The sequence below is a fragment of the Apostichopus japonicus genome, chromosome 15 (genome assembly GCF_037975245.1).
Source record: "Apostichopus japonicus isolate 1M-3 chromosome 15, ASM3797524v1, whole genome shotgun sequence".
Lineage (NCBI taxonomy): Eukaryota > Metazoa > Echinodermata > Holothuroidea > Aspidochirotida > Stichopodidae > Apostichopus > Apostichopus japonicus.
This window is the reverse complement of record NC_092575.1, coordinates 11,081,200-11,100,968: the sequence shown is the minus strand read 5'-3', so window position 1 is coordinate 11,100,968 and position 19,769 is coordinate 11,081,200. Positions and strand designations below refer to the sequence as shown.

General features: G+C 38.1%; 1 protein-coding gene across 1 annotated transcript; it reads right to left on the bottom strand.

Moving 5' to 3' along the window:
* Positions 1–9,079: 9,079 nt before the first annotated feature.
* On the bottom strand, positions 9,080–16,781 carry LOC139981527 (uncharacterized). Its single transcript, XM_071993979.1, has 4 exons — positions 16,332–16,781; positions 11,188–11,342; positions 9,874–9,974; positions 9,080–9,427 (listed from the first exon to the last, which is right to left on the bottom strand). Exons 1-4 carry the CDS (start codon positions 16,358–16,360, stop codon positions 9,197–9,199), a joined length of 516 nt encoding a protein of 171 aa, XP_071850080.1. The 5' UTR covers positions 16,361–16,781; the 3' UTR covers positions 9,080–9,196.
* Between the last annotated feature and the right edge of the window lie 2,988 nt (positions 16,782–19,769).

Sequence of the window (19,769 nt, the reverse complement as noted above, 5' to 3'; positions counted from 1 at the left end):
TAATAATATACAATTGAACTAAGGCGGTGAAAAGAAATATATTATTAAAGTCAAACTGTAGAGATTTGTATCGTTTTCATTTGATCATGTGTACGATATTTATAATAGCTAATGGGAGATCACAGCGGACACTGCATAATCTGTTCTGTATGCATGTACCTTGCATATGACTATAAAGCGATGTCATCAATGAAGCACGTCATGGACGAATCCAGGATTTTAACTAGACAGAAAAACTGCAGTGTGGTTTCGATGATGCTACATAACTATAAATGAAACATACTAGACTGTAGGGTATAGCCAGGATGAACAACATTCTTCAATCCAAGTTGTACAGCAAAAAGCGTTGAGATGTGACAAACAATATTCACATCAAGGGCGTAGGAACCGGGGGGGCTGGGGGCGCCAGCCCCCCCCCCCAGTGAAAAATGTGGGGGGCGGAAGTATCATTCCGCCCCCCCCCCCCCCCGCTTCGCAAGTCAGAAAACCCCTTTTTCATTTCCAAATGAGAAAAAAATCTCATTTGGAGCACCAAATTGCATCTAAGGCCAGTTGAAAATGCAAAATTATATACAAAATGGAGTGGGTGGGTTGAAGTGTGCTATATTGCACCAAATTGCATCTGAGGCCACCTGGAAATGCAAAAAAATTCCAAAGGGGGAGGAGGACACCCCCTCCCCTTAGACCCCTCCCCCAGGCCGGCCATCAGTCTTCAGCCCCCCCCCCCCACTCAAAAGTACCTTCCTACGCCACTGATTCACAATGGCAGCTGATGACCGAGATGGACACTTTTTTTCTTGGTATTCAACAAACAGATTGATTTCTACCACATTTTATTCAACATATAGATTGATCTCTACCACAGACCACGGGCTTCCTCTCAAGCCTAGACAAATATGTTTAAACGTACCCACTATTTAGCGAACGTGACTAAAAAGCTATACTCTAAAAAGCAAAATTCACTGGCCATTATAGTTTCTGTTCAAGTCTTCATAGTACAGATCTACAACATCATTACTTTCTGTGAACAAGGATTAGGCACTTTGCAGTACGAAATTTAACTTTTTCCATCAAAAGTGAGTGACGAATAAAGTAAGACATGTCGCAGAATCATAAATAAGCATTTAGGCCTACTGTACTGTCTCAAACTGATAAAAATAAAACATTTGCACAAATACCTGCAAAGATAGCTTGGCTTCTGTTACATTACCCTAGGGCCCTATATAGTACTAGGCATATTCTATGCAGTTGCTAGGTGTGTGCGAGTCATTATCCTATGCAGCACCTCGTTGTTACTTTGAACCGATACCCGATTAGCGCGACTTCTTAAATTTCCCAATTATTTATCTTGACGTATTGAAGCTGCAGACAAGTGCGCGAAAAAAATCAATATTACTCCATTACACTACCCCAAATCAAAGCGATCTTTAACGCAACGAAACTCAGGTTGAAAGAGCATCTATCTTCCAAAAAATCCTAGCAGCAATAACAGCAAACTTGTCTCAAAACTCTTTAGAAGTTGGTATATTTTGCGAATTATGACTGATAGCCAGTAGGAAAATGCCTTAAGAAATCATTTAGGAGATGTTTTGCCACAGTCTCAAGGGATTTGGTATTCTGAATGGTATTATTCACGTTTTTGTGTTAACGAACACAATCTTATACCACCGTTGCTGGCATAGACTACATAAAATTGTTCGAGTTGTCCCAGTATTATAAACGTGACGAAACTCGAACGTTACTTTTAAGGCCTAGCTATGCTGAAACTGGTAGAAGAGACTACATAACTTGACATCAACAGCCGATACAGACACATATCGTGAATTCACTAGGACGGCTTTACACAATTAATTCGCATTGAGATTGGCCATTGTCAAAAATCTAACTAGGCGACAGTTAAGTTTTGTAAACGGCATCTGGTCATTTCCCCAACTTAACTACATTCAAACCTGAAGTTTTATTTGGCAGTGAATCTCGACGATTGCTAAATACGACGGAAATCTTCCAATAGCACAGCTGTATGTACAGAGAGTGCACCTTTTTGCACGCAATGTGTGTAGCGATAGCAGGCAGTGAAGCGACACACTCAAGCCTATAAAAAAAATTCGAGTTGTGAGTTGTGAGATTTTTGTTGGGAAAACTAGAAACTTGGCAATATGAAAACCTTTTCAGAAGGCTAAGTGTTTCATTAGAGATGGCAGTCCGGAAACCAATATGCTTCTTATAGTAAATGTGTGCATAGCCAGGCGTGTCCAGAATAATTAAGGTGTAGCGCATAAACTCTCATATGTACCAATGAGCAAACTCGTATTAAAAATGTTTCCTCTTACTTAACCAAAAGTAATTCACCGACTCGTTGATACATCATGTTTGTTTAGCTCCCACCCCCTCCCATCCACCCCAACCTCCACATCCTTCACCGGAAAGATCAAGGAAATTTGTAATGAGTTAAGGAGGTTCCGTCTTGGAACTGATAAGTTAACCCCTGTATAGAGGTACAAATAAAACTATCGACTGTGTATTCTTTTCATACTTTAAATGATATAGTTTTAGCTGTAGCGAAACATTACATGTTTGTTATCTGAGGTACAACCCCCCCCCCCCCCACCCTTTCCGGGTTCTCCATACCAGAACATTTGGAACTCAAATGTATACAAAATAACATATCTTACATTTCATTCAAATTTAAGGAAAATTAATGCGCAGAGCATATTGATAAGACATTTTCAGTTCTGATCAAGGATTTGAACAAAGAGGGGATTGACTTATAGGCGCGTAGCAAGCCATCGTGGTGGGAGGGAAAAGCAAAATCAAGTTCCAAACGAGACACGGAACTTTGGCTAGAAGTGTTGATCACTTAATCAAAGTGAACTATTTTTAATCACTAGCTTGATGTGTTGTAGACCAACAACTAAGACTGCTATCAGTCCAGGTTTCAATTTGTTATCGCTCTTAAAGTCTCAGAAATGATCCATTTAAGTTCTGATGTTTCTCACTGAAAATGATTTGGTTATAAGTATATTATACAGACCATTATAGGTCAGTTTCTCAGATCAACGCAAAAGTCAGTAGGAAGACATCAGACGTTTATGACCTAGAACAACATGTTTACAGCCTAATACAAAGTTGTCAAAGATAACTTGTGCCGAATGTCATCCGAAAAGTATACTCTTTTGTTCATACGAAGTTAAAAGAACCCGATTGGCTAAGTTTCATATAAATTTATTGATATTTTTATAAAACAATAATTTATAGCTAACAATGTTCGAGACTGCACTGAGGAGTCGACGTCATCAGCAATTGAGCTTTAACGGAGCATTCCAGAGATTTATAATATTTTAAAGGTAAAATTCCCGAAACGAGAAAAAGGTATACAAATTTGACTAACACTCATTATTGTTTTATTCTATTGGACTGTTAGGGCCTACAAATCAAGTCATCTTTAAAGAAAATATTTTATACGTCCACAGGCAAGGTTTTGCTAATAACACAGTTTAATATGATGTGTGGGTATGGAAGACTCGGGAGGGATGCCTATCCTCACACTCCTTGATCCCCGGCAGGACCTGTTGGTGAAAGTTTCGCGTAACACATATATACAAAATAAAAGTTAATATGACGATATTCCAACGTTCCAAATATTGCATCAGATGTACTTACCAAACTCGTCGGTGTTCATTATAACACTCTCTGCTACGCAATATTTCTCAAGTTGAAACTCTGGCAAGGGCCGAAGAGCTTCCCTAAGGGCACACTGAACAACAGATTGAGTCAATTTTCTGCAACATGATTGAGTAACATCAACTTCTTTTCAAGAGACAACCAGCTACAAATCGGTAAAGCCATTGCTTTTACCAGTAATGTTTAAATCTTACGGCTCTATCTTTTGAACATATATCTTGTCTAACTACATGACATATATTTAGCATCGCTTGGATTTGAACAAATTGACTTAATTAATGTATTTGAGAATAGCAGTGTATGTTTCCTCTTTAACAAGGAAGGGCCGTGTTGCTAGAATCTACGTCAAGTTTAGTGAACCAAGTCCAAGTGTATACAGGAGAAGATGCCATTGATCATTTGCTGAATTTCACACCATCAAGTAACGTGTGTTATTTATGATCATGTTCCAGGATAAGAATTTAGTAACCCCCCATCTGCAAAAGTTAAAACAATTTGAAAAATGTGCATGTGTCGATTTCCGTTTTGGTTTTCGTCTTCTTACTCATTCTCTTGAAAATGACACTTGCGCGTCCTCAAGATCAGACAATTGACGTCATATAAGCTATAAACTGTTGATTGAGTTATACTTGTAGAGAAAAGTAAGCTTTGGACAACTTCCATAAAACCCAATTACACGAACAACATCTACCATTCTGTAACGGTAGAGTCCCAGGCTTGAGTTATTACGACTTCGTAGTTTCTGTTGAACTCGAGTTGGTGGATCACTGGCACCCTGAAGAATAATTAAGAGAAAAGTTGTAAAAAACTCGAGTCGTTTCATTTAAAATCGAGTCAAGTCACTACCAGCGACTTTCCTGACTCGGGGTGGGGTCCTCGACTCGAGTCACTCTCACCTCTATAAGGAGCGGGTGGGGGGGGGGGAGAACAACTCCACAAAAAAATGTTTGAGTCACTTAACTTTTGAAGTTAAAGACTCCAATCATGCATGATTCGTTATACAGCGCTGATTTAAAGCAAGGACAACGTTTATAACCTTCCTTTATACTTACATTATTTATGATAAGAGATTAAAAAAAAAAACAATTTATGAACACACATTGATTCTTCGGGAATAAATTCAAACACATCGATTTCATGGAAAGGTAGGAACTCTTCTGTTGTGTTGAGAAGCCATAGAATTACCCCTTCAGAACTGCCATATCCATAGCAGTAAATAGGTACCCCTGATAGACTAATATATAAAGACTAATACAGTTGTTAATAACGATTACAGATATTCTTCAAGTCCTATATAGACAGTGTCGGCGCTCGAGGTTTTCTCGGAAGAGAGGGGGGACGAGGAGGAGTAGTAGGGTGGATGGCAAACACAGTGGACTTATCGGCAGATACCGAAATAAAATACCGAAATATCGGTGCATAAGAAAATATCGCTGAATGTAAGGAATGACTGCCCTCGGGAAAAAGTGCTCAATATTTCACTAATTGTACATTGTTTTGAGCAAATTTGGTTTTATTTATATATTTTGAATTCGTGACCATAAAAGGTGTTTTTTTTTTCTCATCAATTATATTGCGTAAAAGTAGCTCTTGATGAGATCTTACACCTATGGTAGCTTTTAATGAACCTTTCAGTGCCTTTCTTTCACGATAGCTGATCAAGAGATTTCCAATGAGGAAGCGTAGGGTTGACAAAACTGACAAATGTGGGCAAATTTGCCTGACCGATATGTGATGACTATGGAAACAACTAAGAAGGCTAGAGACAGACACAGTCCTACTAACAAGATAAAACGAAAACAACGAAATAGCGTGGAAATATGCACAACAATGGGTGTACTGACGGTGATATGAGCCCCTGGCAATTTTGCTCATTGGTCCCCTACCCTCATCAATAGCGGCATATTCAGCAAGCTAAACGAGACCTCGACCCCACCCCCTCCCCTTTAGACTTAATTATTGAAAATGCAGTACGGTACTGAACTCTTTATAATGCATGGTAGGAATGTGTTTAGTATTGATTTTAAACGTATTGATTATAATATTAAACAGAACTGCAGAGCTGTATCAAAACTACATCTAACATCATAAAATCAGCCTTCCGGTTCATGTTTTTGGTCAGTGTGTCATACAGTAGACCCTCAACTGTGTGATTGTTCCAACCAACCGTGAGCGCTTGTTGTAACGCGTATCGAGTGAATATCTCCGAATATAATGAATAATTATATGGGTATAAGCAACCTTAAATAAATATAGCCTACGTTACATTATAACAAGTGGTCAGCTCGTTACGAAAATAAATCAACCACTGTGAGCGGAGAAGGTGAGCTGACGGTGTTCGGGCTGGTGGGAGAGCTATACCTTTCTAAATGAAAGGTAGAGTGATAGCATCCTCTCATTTAAAACTTGATAATTGCACAATAATACGATCACTTTATTGTTGAAATCGCTGTTGCCAAGTAAAAAAACTCTCCATTTGGCGCTTTTACAGATTTAATCGGAACCCCTAGAGTAACTGCGTCATGTACTTTACTTATAGGAAGCATCTATATACCTGTATACTGCTTCATTCTTTACTCTTGTGGAGTGGATTGAAAACGCTTTAAAAACGAAACGTCGCCGCATGCTCCGGAAACACACTATATATTAAATTCACAAGATAATCAGCTAGTTGAAGAATTAATTCCATGCAGGTTGCGTTAAACGTCCACAGTGGCCGTTGAATGTGTACCTACCCGCTTTGTTTTCAATGGCGTAACTAGTCTCGGTCCCATGCAAGAACAAGAACAAGGAGCTTCTTCCAGTCCCACACATTAGATTGAGTTATTATAGCAAAACCTTGCCTGTGGACCTTGCCAGCCGATACTCATAGCTGGTACAACAACTACTTTTCATGTCCCACAACCGTGCATCAGTATTACTATTTTAAACGGTAAACTGTGTTAAAGGTGACACTGTAAAAGCTGCAAAGTTGTCAACTTGTTTCCATGTAAAGAACTGCGCGACTGCCTAAGGGGTGTATGAAGATGAAAATGTCTTCGAGATAAAGTAAAGGAGGTACGGTACCGCTTGATTCCAGTTCACACCTCTCTTTATATTACGCAAATTCGTCATGCCGAGAACGAAGAAAGGCCACGTTCGGGTATATCCAATGGCCGACTTATAGTATAAAACGACTAGATACGACTTCATTTTAGAATCGCGTATCAATTAACTCGCACTATAATTGTTGGCACTGCAACTACTGTTCATGTCCCGCAACCGTGTGCATCAGTAATTACTACTTTGTGTTCGTAACACAATAACATGTGTTACAGAACATCAACAGTAGTTACTGTACCAGCTATGAGTATCGGGTGACATAACATATATAGTCTTCAAAGATAACTTTAGACTGAATGCTAGTCTTGATTTGTAGGCCTTATAGTCCAAGATAAAAAAAAAATGATTGTTAGTCATATTTCTATAGTTTTTTCACGTTTCAGGATATTCACCATTTAAATGTGATAAATATGTGGAATGCTCCGTTAAGGCTCAATTGCTGATAACGTCGACTCCTCAGTGCAGGCGGAAACATTGTTAGCGTTAATATGTTGTTTTATCAATTATATAAATAAATTGATATAAAACTCAGCCAGAACATGTTCTTTTAACTTCATATAAACAACACAGCACCTTCAGATGACATTCCTTTGTCCTTGGTAACTTTGTATTACACAGTAAACATGTTGTTTGAGTCATACAAATCTGATGTCGTCCTACCGAGTTTTGTGTTGCATCTGATAAACTGACCTATAATGGTATGCATATTATACTTAATAAATATGTCACTTTTATAGAGGAACCTCAGCACGTTAAAGGATCATTTCTCAAACATTAAAAGCGAGAACAAAACAGGAAACCTGGACTGATAGCAGTCGTAGTTGATGGTTTACAACATATGCAGCTTGTGATTGTAAAGTTAACTTTGATCAAGTAATCAACACTTCTAGCCAAAGTTCCATGTCTCTTATGGAACTTGATTTTGCTTTTCCCTTCACACCACGATGGTTGGCTACACGCCTATAAGTCAACTCCTCCTTGTTCAAGTCCTGGATTAGCCCTGAAAATTAACTATGCTCATAAATTTTCCTTAAATTTGAAATAAATGTAAGATTATATAAGCTAATTGTATACACTCGGATTCCAAATGGTCTGGAATGGAGATGCTGGAAAGGGGTGGGGGGGGGGTGCTATTGTACCTCATATAGTAGCTCAAAATGTTTTTTCCACTGTGACCTCCCATCAGCTATTACAATATTGTATAAATGATCAAATGAAAACGATATAAATCTCTACAGTTCGACTAATCTATTCCTTTTCACCATCTTACGTACAAATTTATTGTATAATATTAATGTATTATTATTATTTTATTAATACATTATTTTAAACCGCACAATTTCCGGTTTCAGGGAATTACAATAACGCCCGATACAATAATTGAAAGTTAAAAAATATTTTAAAGTGAAATATGCAGGCTCATACATTTATGTCTGAAATAAATCATTCTCACAAATAAAACATGCAGGCTCATACATGCATGTCTGAAATCAAACATTCTTACAAATAAAACATGTAGGCTCATGTCTACCAAGATATCCAACAAATGATTATTCAAACAGTTTAAACTAGAACCAATGCCAGACTAACCATTACAGGTACAAAACCAAAGGACTAACAAGGTTACATACATGACAATCAAATTATCTATACAACAGCTGTTTTACTTTTATCGAATAGTTCGTCGAGTTAATGAAATAATGGTCAATTAACTTTGCTAGCCTTTTTTCTATATAAATTGTTATCAGGCATTCTGGGTGAAGGTGTAGGTAATCAACTAATATTGAAACGTACACACATTGATTTCTGAAACAGTTTATATCGATAACTCCTTCCTACTTCCTATTCTGATCACTGATCGCTTATAAACACCCACGTCCACGCATACACACATACACGCATATATATATATATATATATATATATATATATATATATATATATATATATATATATATATATATATATATATATACACATATATATATATACATATATATACATATATATATATATATGTATATATATATATATATATATATATATATATATTTATATGTTGAGACTAGTGGAGACTAGTGGAACACTAGTAGTAGTTATTCGGAGTTTCACGCGTTGTCTGAAGATCGATCAACGCGTGAAACTCCGAGTAACAACTACTAGTGTTCCACTAGTCTCAACTAGTCTCAACATATATTTCGATCTGTCCACCGGACATAGAGCACTCTGTGCCAAGATAGACGCCAACCAACCAACTTTATCTATAATTGAAATTGTAGTGAGTTTGAAAATCGGGCCCTGTGAAAAAACTCCACCGGAATTCGAACCCGGGCCTCCCGCTTTGTATGCGGACACCCTAACCACTAGAACATTTTAAAACTACTACGATGAAACCTCAGACTATATCATAAATCTATAACTCCCACAATACATGCGCCATCATAATATCCACCATTTGCGGTGTTCTCAGCTTTTCCGGCAGCTTGACTTGCACTGCAGATATTTGACCAATCCGTAGAATGTACTGTCTGAGATTCCAAAATGCTTTCGAATTGACTAAGAACACTGTTGAACGGTTAAGGAGTTTGCTTCTCATATCGCTCTCAAATGTTTCGTGGCGGGAAGAAATTCCATCGTCTATTAGCTGCAAGCCATTAAGAAAGAAATGTTAAAACATCCACCTAAGCATAAAGTCATAACTGTTACAAAATAGTTCTTAATTTGTCTCCCTCTTTTCCTTTGTATTTTTCGTTTCTTTAGTTAAGTAAACTTAGATGTGGGGTATGGGTTTAGCTACTTGAAAACATATTTTAAAACAATGGTTTCATTGATTAGACTTTTCCATTCTCATATTGATTATTGTTTTTAAATTTTCTTGTTGTTTCGAAGCTTAAAGAACTCTATATATTTAACCCTGAACGTCTAAGTCTATACTATATTGTTCACTCAATTTCTGCATGTCATGTTCCACACATGTTCATTTGAGGCTCAGCACACTTGAAGCAAATATTGATGTTCTCCAAATTTAATCTAAAAAAGAGAGAGTGGATTTCCAGTAGGTTTAATATCAGTTTTATGCTCATGAAATACCTTTTGGAGATTTGTCAGGTCGATGCCCTCCTGAAGTTGCAGTTCATCGCTCTGTGACCGGATATCCAAGAAAAACGTATCAAAATATCTGCAACCGGTATCTATAAGGGAGACGCCCAAAAAAATCATATCAAGGTTATGGTACTTAAAAACTAACAGTGTATGATTTTACTTACACCCTTAATTACTTAGGAGCAGTGACTTTTAGTCAGAATCGAATTACAGAGTTGACGAATCAGATTCGTTTTGGAAGTCAACGGTGTATGGCGGGCCATCAGTCTCAAATCGACATATACCAATTTCCTTCGACTTATAACAGTTTCTATTTTATATAAAAAGGTTTATGGTAAATTGATATATGTCAGTTTAACGTAACATATACCGATGTAATTTGACATATCATCGATTTAAACTGATAGATGTCGATTTAAATTGACATACACCAATTTATTTTAATTATCGATTTACATTGGTATACGTCGATGAAAATCGATGATATGTCGAATTAAACTGGTATAAGTCAATTTAAATAGACATCTACCAGTTTAAGTCAATGATATATCAATTGAAATCGGTAGAAGTCAATTTAAGCTGCTAGAGACTGGTGTAAGTCGAATGAAATTGGTATATATATGTCGATTTAAATCGATAATATATATATATATATCGCCATAAACGTTGAAGGTAAGCATGGCAACCGGACGTATTTCTGAACATTATCTCCTGGTACCGAGGAGCCTGGAAAGGTTGTACAGTTACGTAGTGAAAGAAACCTATCGTGGAAGGGATGGATGGTGACCCTTCGAGATTGATTACTGACAAATAGGATTCGAGCAATTACTGAATCGACTAGAACATTAAACTTGAACGATTTGACTAGAGTCGACCCATGACCTGAAAAACTAAAAACTTGAGGCATCAGTTCTAGTGACTCAACGATAATAACACTGCTTAGGAGTATTTCGATGTCATCGACTGACAGCTTCACCATATTATGATTTTTGAAGGTGAACATAATCTCAACCAAAAATTTCCTTTATAGTAGCCATATTTTCGACAAAATATCCCTTCCAAAGTTTTTCTGGAATGGTGTATCTACTGTAAATACAAGGGAATTTCCTGTTGTATGAATATGCCGATATCGTATGCAACGTGGAAAGTACTACACACTGTGGTTAGCTAATTCAACCTTTGGTTCGAATTAATTGATAATACTACTGTTCTGATGGCCCATTGTGTATCGTTTATTTCAATTAAATATAGAATTATCAAAGCAATATCAAGAATTATTATTTTGGATTTGTTGTTCCTTACGTTTCTCGTCCACCAATCTAGGGGTAAGCGTGCTTTCTGCAACACGGAAATGTTCCAATGAAACATTCGGCCAATTTCCCATTGCGTCCTTTAAAGCGGCTGATACAACGGCCTGGCTGACTTTTTCGTTGTTGATAGTCAACAAAATCGTCGTCCTGTGTGTAAGCCAATAAATGAATATTAATTTGCTACTGTGCGTTCAAAAATGCAATCATAAATAAGAAAGTCGATATTGTAATATATTTCGAATATGATTAAACATATATGCCACTAGCCGAGAGTAAAGGAAGATGCTGCATAATACGATATGTGTGGTTTTTCGATGCAGAGCATGCAGTTATGGAAGTGATTAGTTCTCTCGGTAAAGTCCTGCAGCACCGGGTATACTGTTTAGACAGGCCTGGTAGGACCTTCATCTTTATTTTACAATGTCTCTATCAAATAGTAGAACAAACAATTGAATTATTTTTCATGATTGATTTCTACAGTTATATTTATCACCAAAACAATGTAATTTGTGATTTTTGTTAATATGGTATACTATTCTCTCTCACGTGTAAACAGAAAACAGAAAGTCTCCCACTAACCTTTTACCTGATCATGTGTAGTAGCTGTTACCTTTGCAATGTACTTGTGATACATAATGGACGTAACATCCTCATGATCATATGGTCACTGTCTTGATGTAAGGGGACTGGAGTTAAGAGTGGATGAAGTTTTGTGTATACCAAGTAGTCATTCTGTGATCAGGTTGAAGCATTTGTCTGTGCTCTTCAATTGATACATAACTATAGGATCCCCACAGAAACATGCAGTGAAAGTGAATCTCTGGAGAAACCTTGCAGCAATATTAATCATGGTAGCGACCGATTAAATGAGATGTGCAGACAAACAGGAACCCCGCAAGAAGGCTCTTCTACAGTCAAGCTGAAGCATGCAACAGTACTATAGAGGTCAGAATGATTGCAGAGACTGGGTAGCAGGACATAAGCCTATCAGACCACTGTAAAATCTTAGCAACCTTTACCATTGCACAATTTAACCCTACCAGTCACATCTATTTTTTTTTAGAGCTGCAGTGTCATGTATAATTCTGACCAAATCATGTAAACTTTGAATATATACATACATGTCCCTTCTCAGTAAGAGACATCTCTGGTTACAGCCATCTGGCTACTTGTAATAATAATAATAATAATGCATGGCCTACTAATTCAATATGTTGCATCTTACAAATTTATACTGTATTTTTCAATTCAATGCATACTGCAGCCTTCGTACCTTACTGAGTATCTTTGCAGCTAAAAAAATACTTGCAATCAACCAGCCAGCTCTAGGATGAGAGATATTGTAGATCTCTCCACCATGGGACTGATTTTTTGATTTTTGAGTGTTAGATTGATTGCATAAAAACATTCAGCACATTTGTAACCAAACATTATTTCTTTACTTTTTATAGGATCTAATTTCTAAGACTCAGAATAAATGGGCAAACAGATTTCTACCATAGAGTGACATCATCTCAAGGCCAGGCTGAAATAAGCTTCTTCCTACCATGAGTTCCAATGTGAAATGCAACTATAGCAATATGTATGCGTGTGCGTGTGCGTGTGTGTGTGTTTTTTTTTTCTTCTTTTTTTTCACGGTTTACTTTTGTGCGAATGTACTCCTTTTGGGGCATGGTATCTTTATGCATTCATATCACATTGTTTTGAAACAATCTGGAGCTCTAAGTATTATTTCGACCCAAGAATCACCAGGCTGGCGTGGTGGCCTGAACGGTAGGAAGACAGCACTGCGCGTCGGTGTTTGTTGTCAGGCTGTGTGAATCGCGCCGATCCGATGACAGGCACTGCTTTGTTTACAATGGCATCGCCAAGGTGGAATTTTTATACGGGCCTAGGATCCCAATCCATATCCTCACTTAGTCCGCAAAAGCATCCGGGAGATTCGTTGAGAGTCCGGCCTTCGGGCCAGCAGTGGGCTAGCTGACTTGCGATGGAGGGCTCACGTCGATTCGACTGGGTTGATGTTCAACGTTCAGTGAAACCATGGCCTCGATGAGGCGTAATCTCTTGTTAATTTTAGCTTTCTGTCTTCAATTTTATGATATAATAATTCAAAATAATTATTGCCTTTTTCATTCGTATTTTCCTCGCTAAGTTATTACATTTTATTTAAGATTAAATATATGCTCATGTCTGCCTAGGTTCGACTCCCCGCCGAAGCACTATTTTATTTTATTTGTTAATGATTATGATTTATTTTTTGGGTTGTTGTTAATATCTGCATGTCTATGCATGGTGTTTTAAGTTTGTTTCGCTTTATTTGTCTGTTTTTTTGTCTGTTTTTTTTCGTGGGGGAGGGGGTTCTATTTGGTATTTTGTTTCGCGTAAACACAGTAGGTCATTGCATTATTTACACAACTTGTCGAGAGAAACGATCGGAATTTAAGACCTGAGTAGTAAATTTGATTCCTGTCTCGCACGTCGCCTTTTACTGGAAATTATAATCAAAGTATACATAAGGACGAAATCTGTACCTGCAATGAAAAGAAATGCTTCTTTTGTACAGTGTAAGGCCACCGCGACATCTTTTCTGACAAGCTTGATAATATTTGTTCTTTGGGAATGTTGTGTCATTATTAAGCCATTATATTATAAACCGTTAAGTGTGGAAACAGCTTTGCTCCTGTTAGAACAACTTCACATTTCTTAAATGCTGATTTACTGAGGCAGGCGTTTGAAAGACAGTGTGATACAAAAAGGTACGGTAACGTCATAAACAATGCCACGAGCTCTCCGTGCATTAAAAACAATCGAAGTGTGCGGTAATCATGACAGTACACAAAGTAGATAATGCGGATACAGCAGACATAACCGATAATTAAACCTAGTAGCGTGGGGGATTCAATTATGACATACTAGGACTTTCTACTGGTAAACTTTACTCATTGTCGAATAAATCTATCTAATTTTTACCTTATCAAGCTTTTGCTCTGTATTTTACGTATTATGACCAAAACAAATATGAAATTCACGACAATTCCATGGGACTTATATATTCGTCTAAAAATAGCTCCGTTTCGAATATAACGCTCCGTTGCTATGGTAACATCGTGGAATTACAGAAGGTACGTCCGGAGTATTTAAAGTAAAAGGTAGCAAAGTCAAAAAAAAAAAAAAAAAAGATAAAAGAACGGATGGCCTATATTGACTTTTTAGGCATACAGTGCATACATTTCTTCATCTCCTCTCCACATTATATTTTCTCGACGTTTTCGTTGAATAATAGCCCTGCCGCTAATGGATATATGACATGTAGAAGATGGCCACGTCTGGCACCTACAAGTAGTAACCGACGTATTACTGGCGCAATCCCGACAGCACACATTATGTTAATTCTCCTACAAACTTTTCTACACTGATCCCAGAAAGCATTAAAGTGGCCATGACACGAAAATTTCAACGTCCTGTCTTTTTGGGATCCATCTAAGCATGCTCTCTAGAACATATATCAACCATTCTGCCAGTTAAAATTTGATTTTTCCCTTCGAAAATTTAGATTAAATTTACCCTCTTCGGGCTTGAAAAGTTCATTCGGCTGAAAATTTTCCTAATCTCATGACGTCATGTGACGTCATGTTATGAACACGAGTTGGCACTCGCTGATTCCTCCGAACACATTTCATACTTACAGTACGACAAGTGTACATAAATACACAAAACAGTCGATAACAAATCGGCGCGAAATCAGATCGAAATTTCCCGTGGAATGTCAGATTTAGAACCAAATGCAGCAACCGAAGTTCAAAGTGATAGTGGTTCTTCACCAGGCAGTGAAATTGGGCTATAATTAGAGTGCCCTTTCTTATATTCGAAGCAGAGAGTGAAGGCGATGATCAGGCCAATATTGAACCGGACGTTGATGGTGGACCTGAGGTGTTAGAACCGTATCAGTTCGAGCCTGTTAAACAAGCCGAAATTGATGCTCCACAACATATCGAAGAAGAAACCCGTTCTGAACTATTGCAAGGAACATACAACGTGGTAAGAATTTATTAACGAAGCATTTGAAAACAAAATCCAGTCCATTTTGTGCATGTGTTGTTGGAATTCGCGGAATACCCTAAACCGTATTGTGCGTTGTGTTACGGTGACTTACAAGCCATATGTACAGTGTGTTGGCTATGTATTCATACATGTACAAGGCTCGCCACTTGCCACATTGGAGGTTTCCTGTTCTCCAATCTGGTCTTCGGAGTTTTTAATGTGGAATACTTGACAGAAAAACGACTCGTTTATGTCGACCCGTTAAAGCCCATTTGCTTTATTTCATAAAAAAGGAGGGATCGTAGTATGCTTTCGTTAAGTGTTCGCTACATACGGAGCTGTATACTGGCTAGGCCCAGTGAAATCGACGCTGGTGTTTTGCACTAACTTGGTCATAATCGCCGTGCTTTTTTCGTCCTTCAGCCATGGATGAAGGCTAATTGCATGGGTTATGATATTTATGCAGCCCCCAACAACACAACGGACCGGCATTTCTCTCGGATAGTTTACAACAGTTGTAAAACAAACTTGAAATTTCTAACGATATAGCGTAATACAGTGGTTGATGTTTTCTCAGTGTAAATGTGCGTGTATATGGAACGGTATGATCGTCGCGCATCCGGTACATGCCTGGGCTTGGCACTTGTGTTCCTAACATGACGTCATCATTGTCTTGTTGTGAAATCGCATTTTCAGATATCTATTTTCGGATGCGAATATTAAAACGTTAATTAATAATTAGTCCTTGAGGTTTTCAAGGTGATGAGGATAGTTTTGACATAGATTTTCTCATAGATTCAGAGGAAGTTACTCTCGATTAGTTGGATTTTTCGTGTCATGGCCTCTTTAAGTGCCGTCAAAATGCCTCAGTTGCTAATAGGTACAATCCATGACGTAACACTGTTCTCGTTATGCATAAAACATGAAGTCGAAAGTAAGGCATATACTGATAGGGCTAGACTAGGTATACGTTGCAGACTATGCATAGACTAACTTCACAGACAGACATACATGCATACAGACAACTTCAGATAATGTAAAATATCACTAATCGTAATCACGTTATGTTTAATATGTCTTCAAATGTCCTACTTTTCTTCTCTGCATCCCCGGGCCGTCATTGAAGTCGTTCAAACAACTGAATTAAGGCGAAGAACGACGTCAAGATATATCCAACGTCTAGACTACACTGCTTGCAATGAAGAGACAACTGCCCAGTACAGTACGTGTTGATATGAACGCCTGCAAAATGACAACAAATATTTTCCATTGACAATCCACTGTGTATGACGGTATAGTAAACACTCGTATCAACGCACACGCGCTCACGGATGTATTCTGTACGTACAGCATGCAATGCAGACAAATATTTCGGAGCGCGCGCTTCTGATTTTGTGCTGATATTCTTGTGAGCGCTCTTGTATCACTGTTTGCATGCGCGCACTGACAAGATAGACGTCAGACTATCACGCTGTAGCTACTAAACCTTTACTTACATGTGTACAGCAGTAGACTACTGTGTTGATTGCATGCGGCAGTTTAATTTTGTGTGCACAATATGTCAGCATTGTACGGTGGCTTAATAGGGACATAGGAAAGAAATGCAATGTCCCCAAATCTCACAATGTTGACTTTTTATCTCAAAATGTTGCCTCTTTTTTCCCTCCAAATTTGGATCCAAAAACAAAAGTCCAAATGTAGAGACAAAAAGTCCAAATTTTCAGATTTGAGCAGACTTGTTTCCTTTCCTATGTCCCTATTAATCCACCGTAGTATTGTAACTATTCTTTGATCAGAAAAACTGTACAAATCTAACGGAATTGCTAATGTTAAGAGACTGGCCTTTATCATCCCTGTAAAGTCAGAACGCGCCGGTGTATATTTCATTCACGGTTGGCAGCGCTCTTAGGGTTTTAATCAGGAGCTTTCTATTTTATAGCTGTTGTGGGTGTCGTACCAGAAGTACTCGTTCCATTATCGTACACACTAAGTCTGTCACGTTTAGGGTCCGCTAAAGAATAGCTAGAAGTTGTCAACTGACAAATCATACCCCCACGTGGATATCTGAGGGCTTGGCCTGTCAGGGTGCATGCACATTTCTATATCCTGACGCAGTTTAGACTTTGAGCTAGAAGAGGAGCAATTAGTTAAGCATACTGAACCGTCTGCTCGCACGGAGAAACATCCAGATTAAACACAGAATTTCTTAACTGCTTTGTGTCACATCCAATCCTCCTTATTTGCACACTCCATCTCTACTTTGATTTATGCGCTTCCACATCAAGGCATTAAAAAACGATCGTGGTGACTGAAAATATGCCGAAACAAGCACTGCGTGAGCTCATTTTACGTCTTGTGTGTGTGTGCGTGCGTGTGTGTGTGTGTGTGTGTGTGTGTGTGTGTGTGAGGGCGGGTCAGGGAAATACAACCAAGGGACAGATAAAATCATAAAGGATGACATTTGAGGTAATCGCCCAGGGGTCCGAATTGGTTCGGGCCTAACTGGTGTTTTGGGAAGTTATGGGGCGAGCGAATGGAGTTGAGGATCGAATCAATTTTCCTTCATTATTCTCATTGTTGACCTTCACATGATGAAATTGGTTTTTAAAGGTATGGCTATGTCTTACTTCGAAAGATAACTATCTCATCTTGACTAATCTTCGATGGGTCTTTTAAAATTGTTGAAAACCGCAATACCGTTAAGCAATAATGTAACCAGCCATCCATTGAGCTGGAAGTGTCCAACAACTATAACATCACCACTAGGACACCAAAGTCCTCTTCGTCTTTACAGCACGCCGCACTGCATTTTATGACCCCGACAGGGATTTGCTTTTCCCTCTTTCTCACAACCCCCCCCCCCCCCACTTCAGATATACCTACACCTCCAACACCATTCATTTAATGTCGACATTCAGCCGGCAGAGCAGAGAACCCCCCCCTCCCAACACACACACATCACCACCAGTGGGGAGATGATGCTATGTGATTCCATGCATGGTTGGTCACTGTGTTCGTTTGTATCAGAGATGAAGATTTTGCTTCATATATCGGAAATGAAATTACAACACCGTGATCGATAGCTTGCATGTGTTACCCCGTTGAGAATGATTTATACGTCGATCAACCACCAACCCAATTATGTCTCAGTAAAGCTTTTACCTCCTCTATACACTTAGCAGTCAATAATTAGGAAATCTGGACCACGACATGAAAGAGTGTCAGGCGCGCATCGCCTTAAATATCAGTAGTGAAAGATGTCTACTTTGAGCTTCTACATAGTCTACACATTCAATGCATTCAATACTATGTTTAAAGTAATAAATGCAATAACCAAAGGGATCTATATAGGGATATATAGTATACGATAGAGTCAGAGAAGCAGGGGGGGGGGGATTATACAAGTTATCTAATTTTAATCAAGTGTCCCTTTTTCTTGACACAGGGCAAATCAAAGCGATACAGGAAATTGCTGAGCAATTGGGAATTATGGGTAAATTGGTCTTCGCCCTCGGAAAACTTGGAACAGAAAGCATAATTCATGCCAAATAAAACTACAAAAGAAAACGACCATCAAAAATGTGGTGGATGCATGTCGAACCGCTTAACGTATATAACATATTTTTACCTAATACTCATACCTATAACTCATTGATTGTACAAACGTCAGAATATATTGGCTTCCGTACTGCTCTCAGCGAGCACTGTATTACATACCGCTGTACTTTGTTTAAGTCTCGTCAATCAAAACGGCTGGACTACTTAGCTCATCAGAAGTAACCCAAAATTCAACGAGCAAAATTCAGTATGAGAATAACAAAGAACAAGTTTTCAATGGCAAATGGTGTCGGATATCATCTATGGAGGGGGGGTCTCTTTTTTATGAGAATATTATTTGGTTGAGTAATTAGTATGCCGAAAACAATGATGGACTTGCATTAACAGACGACTGAACTGATGTTACGAAGCCACATCAACTTTAACCGTATGAGCATGTCAGATGTGCAGAAACATGGCCTTTTAAAGCAGAGATATTTTTAGAAACATTAGTAGCATTAACAACCAAAAGGTGCAACGTACATTATATCGTAGGCAACATTAGTTTCCCAAAAAACAGTGATCGTGATTACGAAATGATTTCAAGCACGAAATTGGGGTCCATGAAAGTGTTCGTGAAAATTCATCATTTGATATTGCGAAAGTTTACAAAACTGTTCAAATGTACAAACAGAATTAAGGAATACAGTTCGCGAATGACAGTTTAAAACGGAAATTAAAGTGAACATGAAAAGTCAAAAGAAAATGTCATGTCTTTGCTCAAATATACAGTTAGCCATTAGTAATTTTACATTTTGTTCTATAATTTGAATTTATCATCATGTTTTTACCATGGCAACAGCCCTAATTAGGGATGACTTTGACTTTCCTGGTTGTGATTGGTTTCACCAAGACAGCTTCAAATATATATACTAAGACACTAACGTTGTGCTTTTAGGATATTTAATTACAAAGATAGGACATATTCTCAAA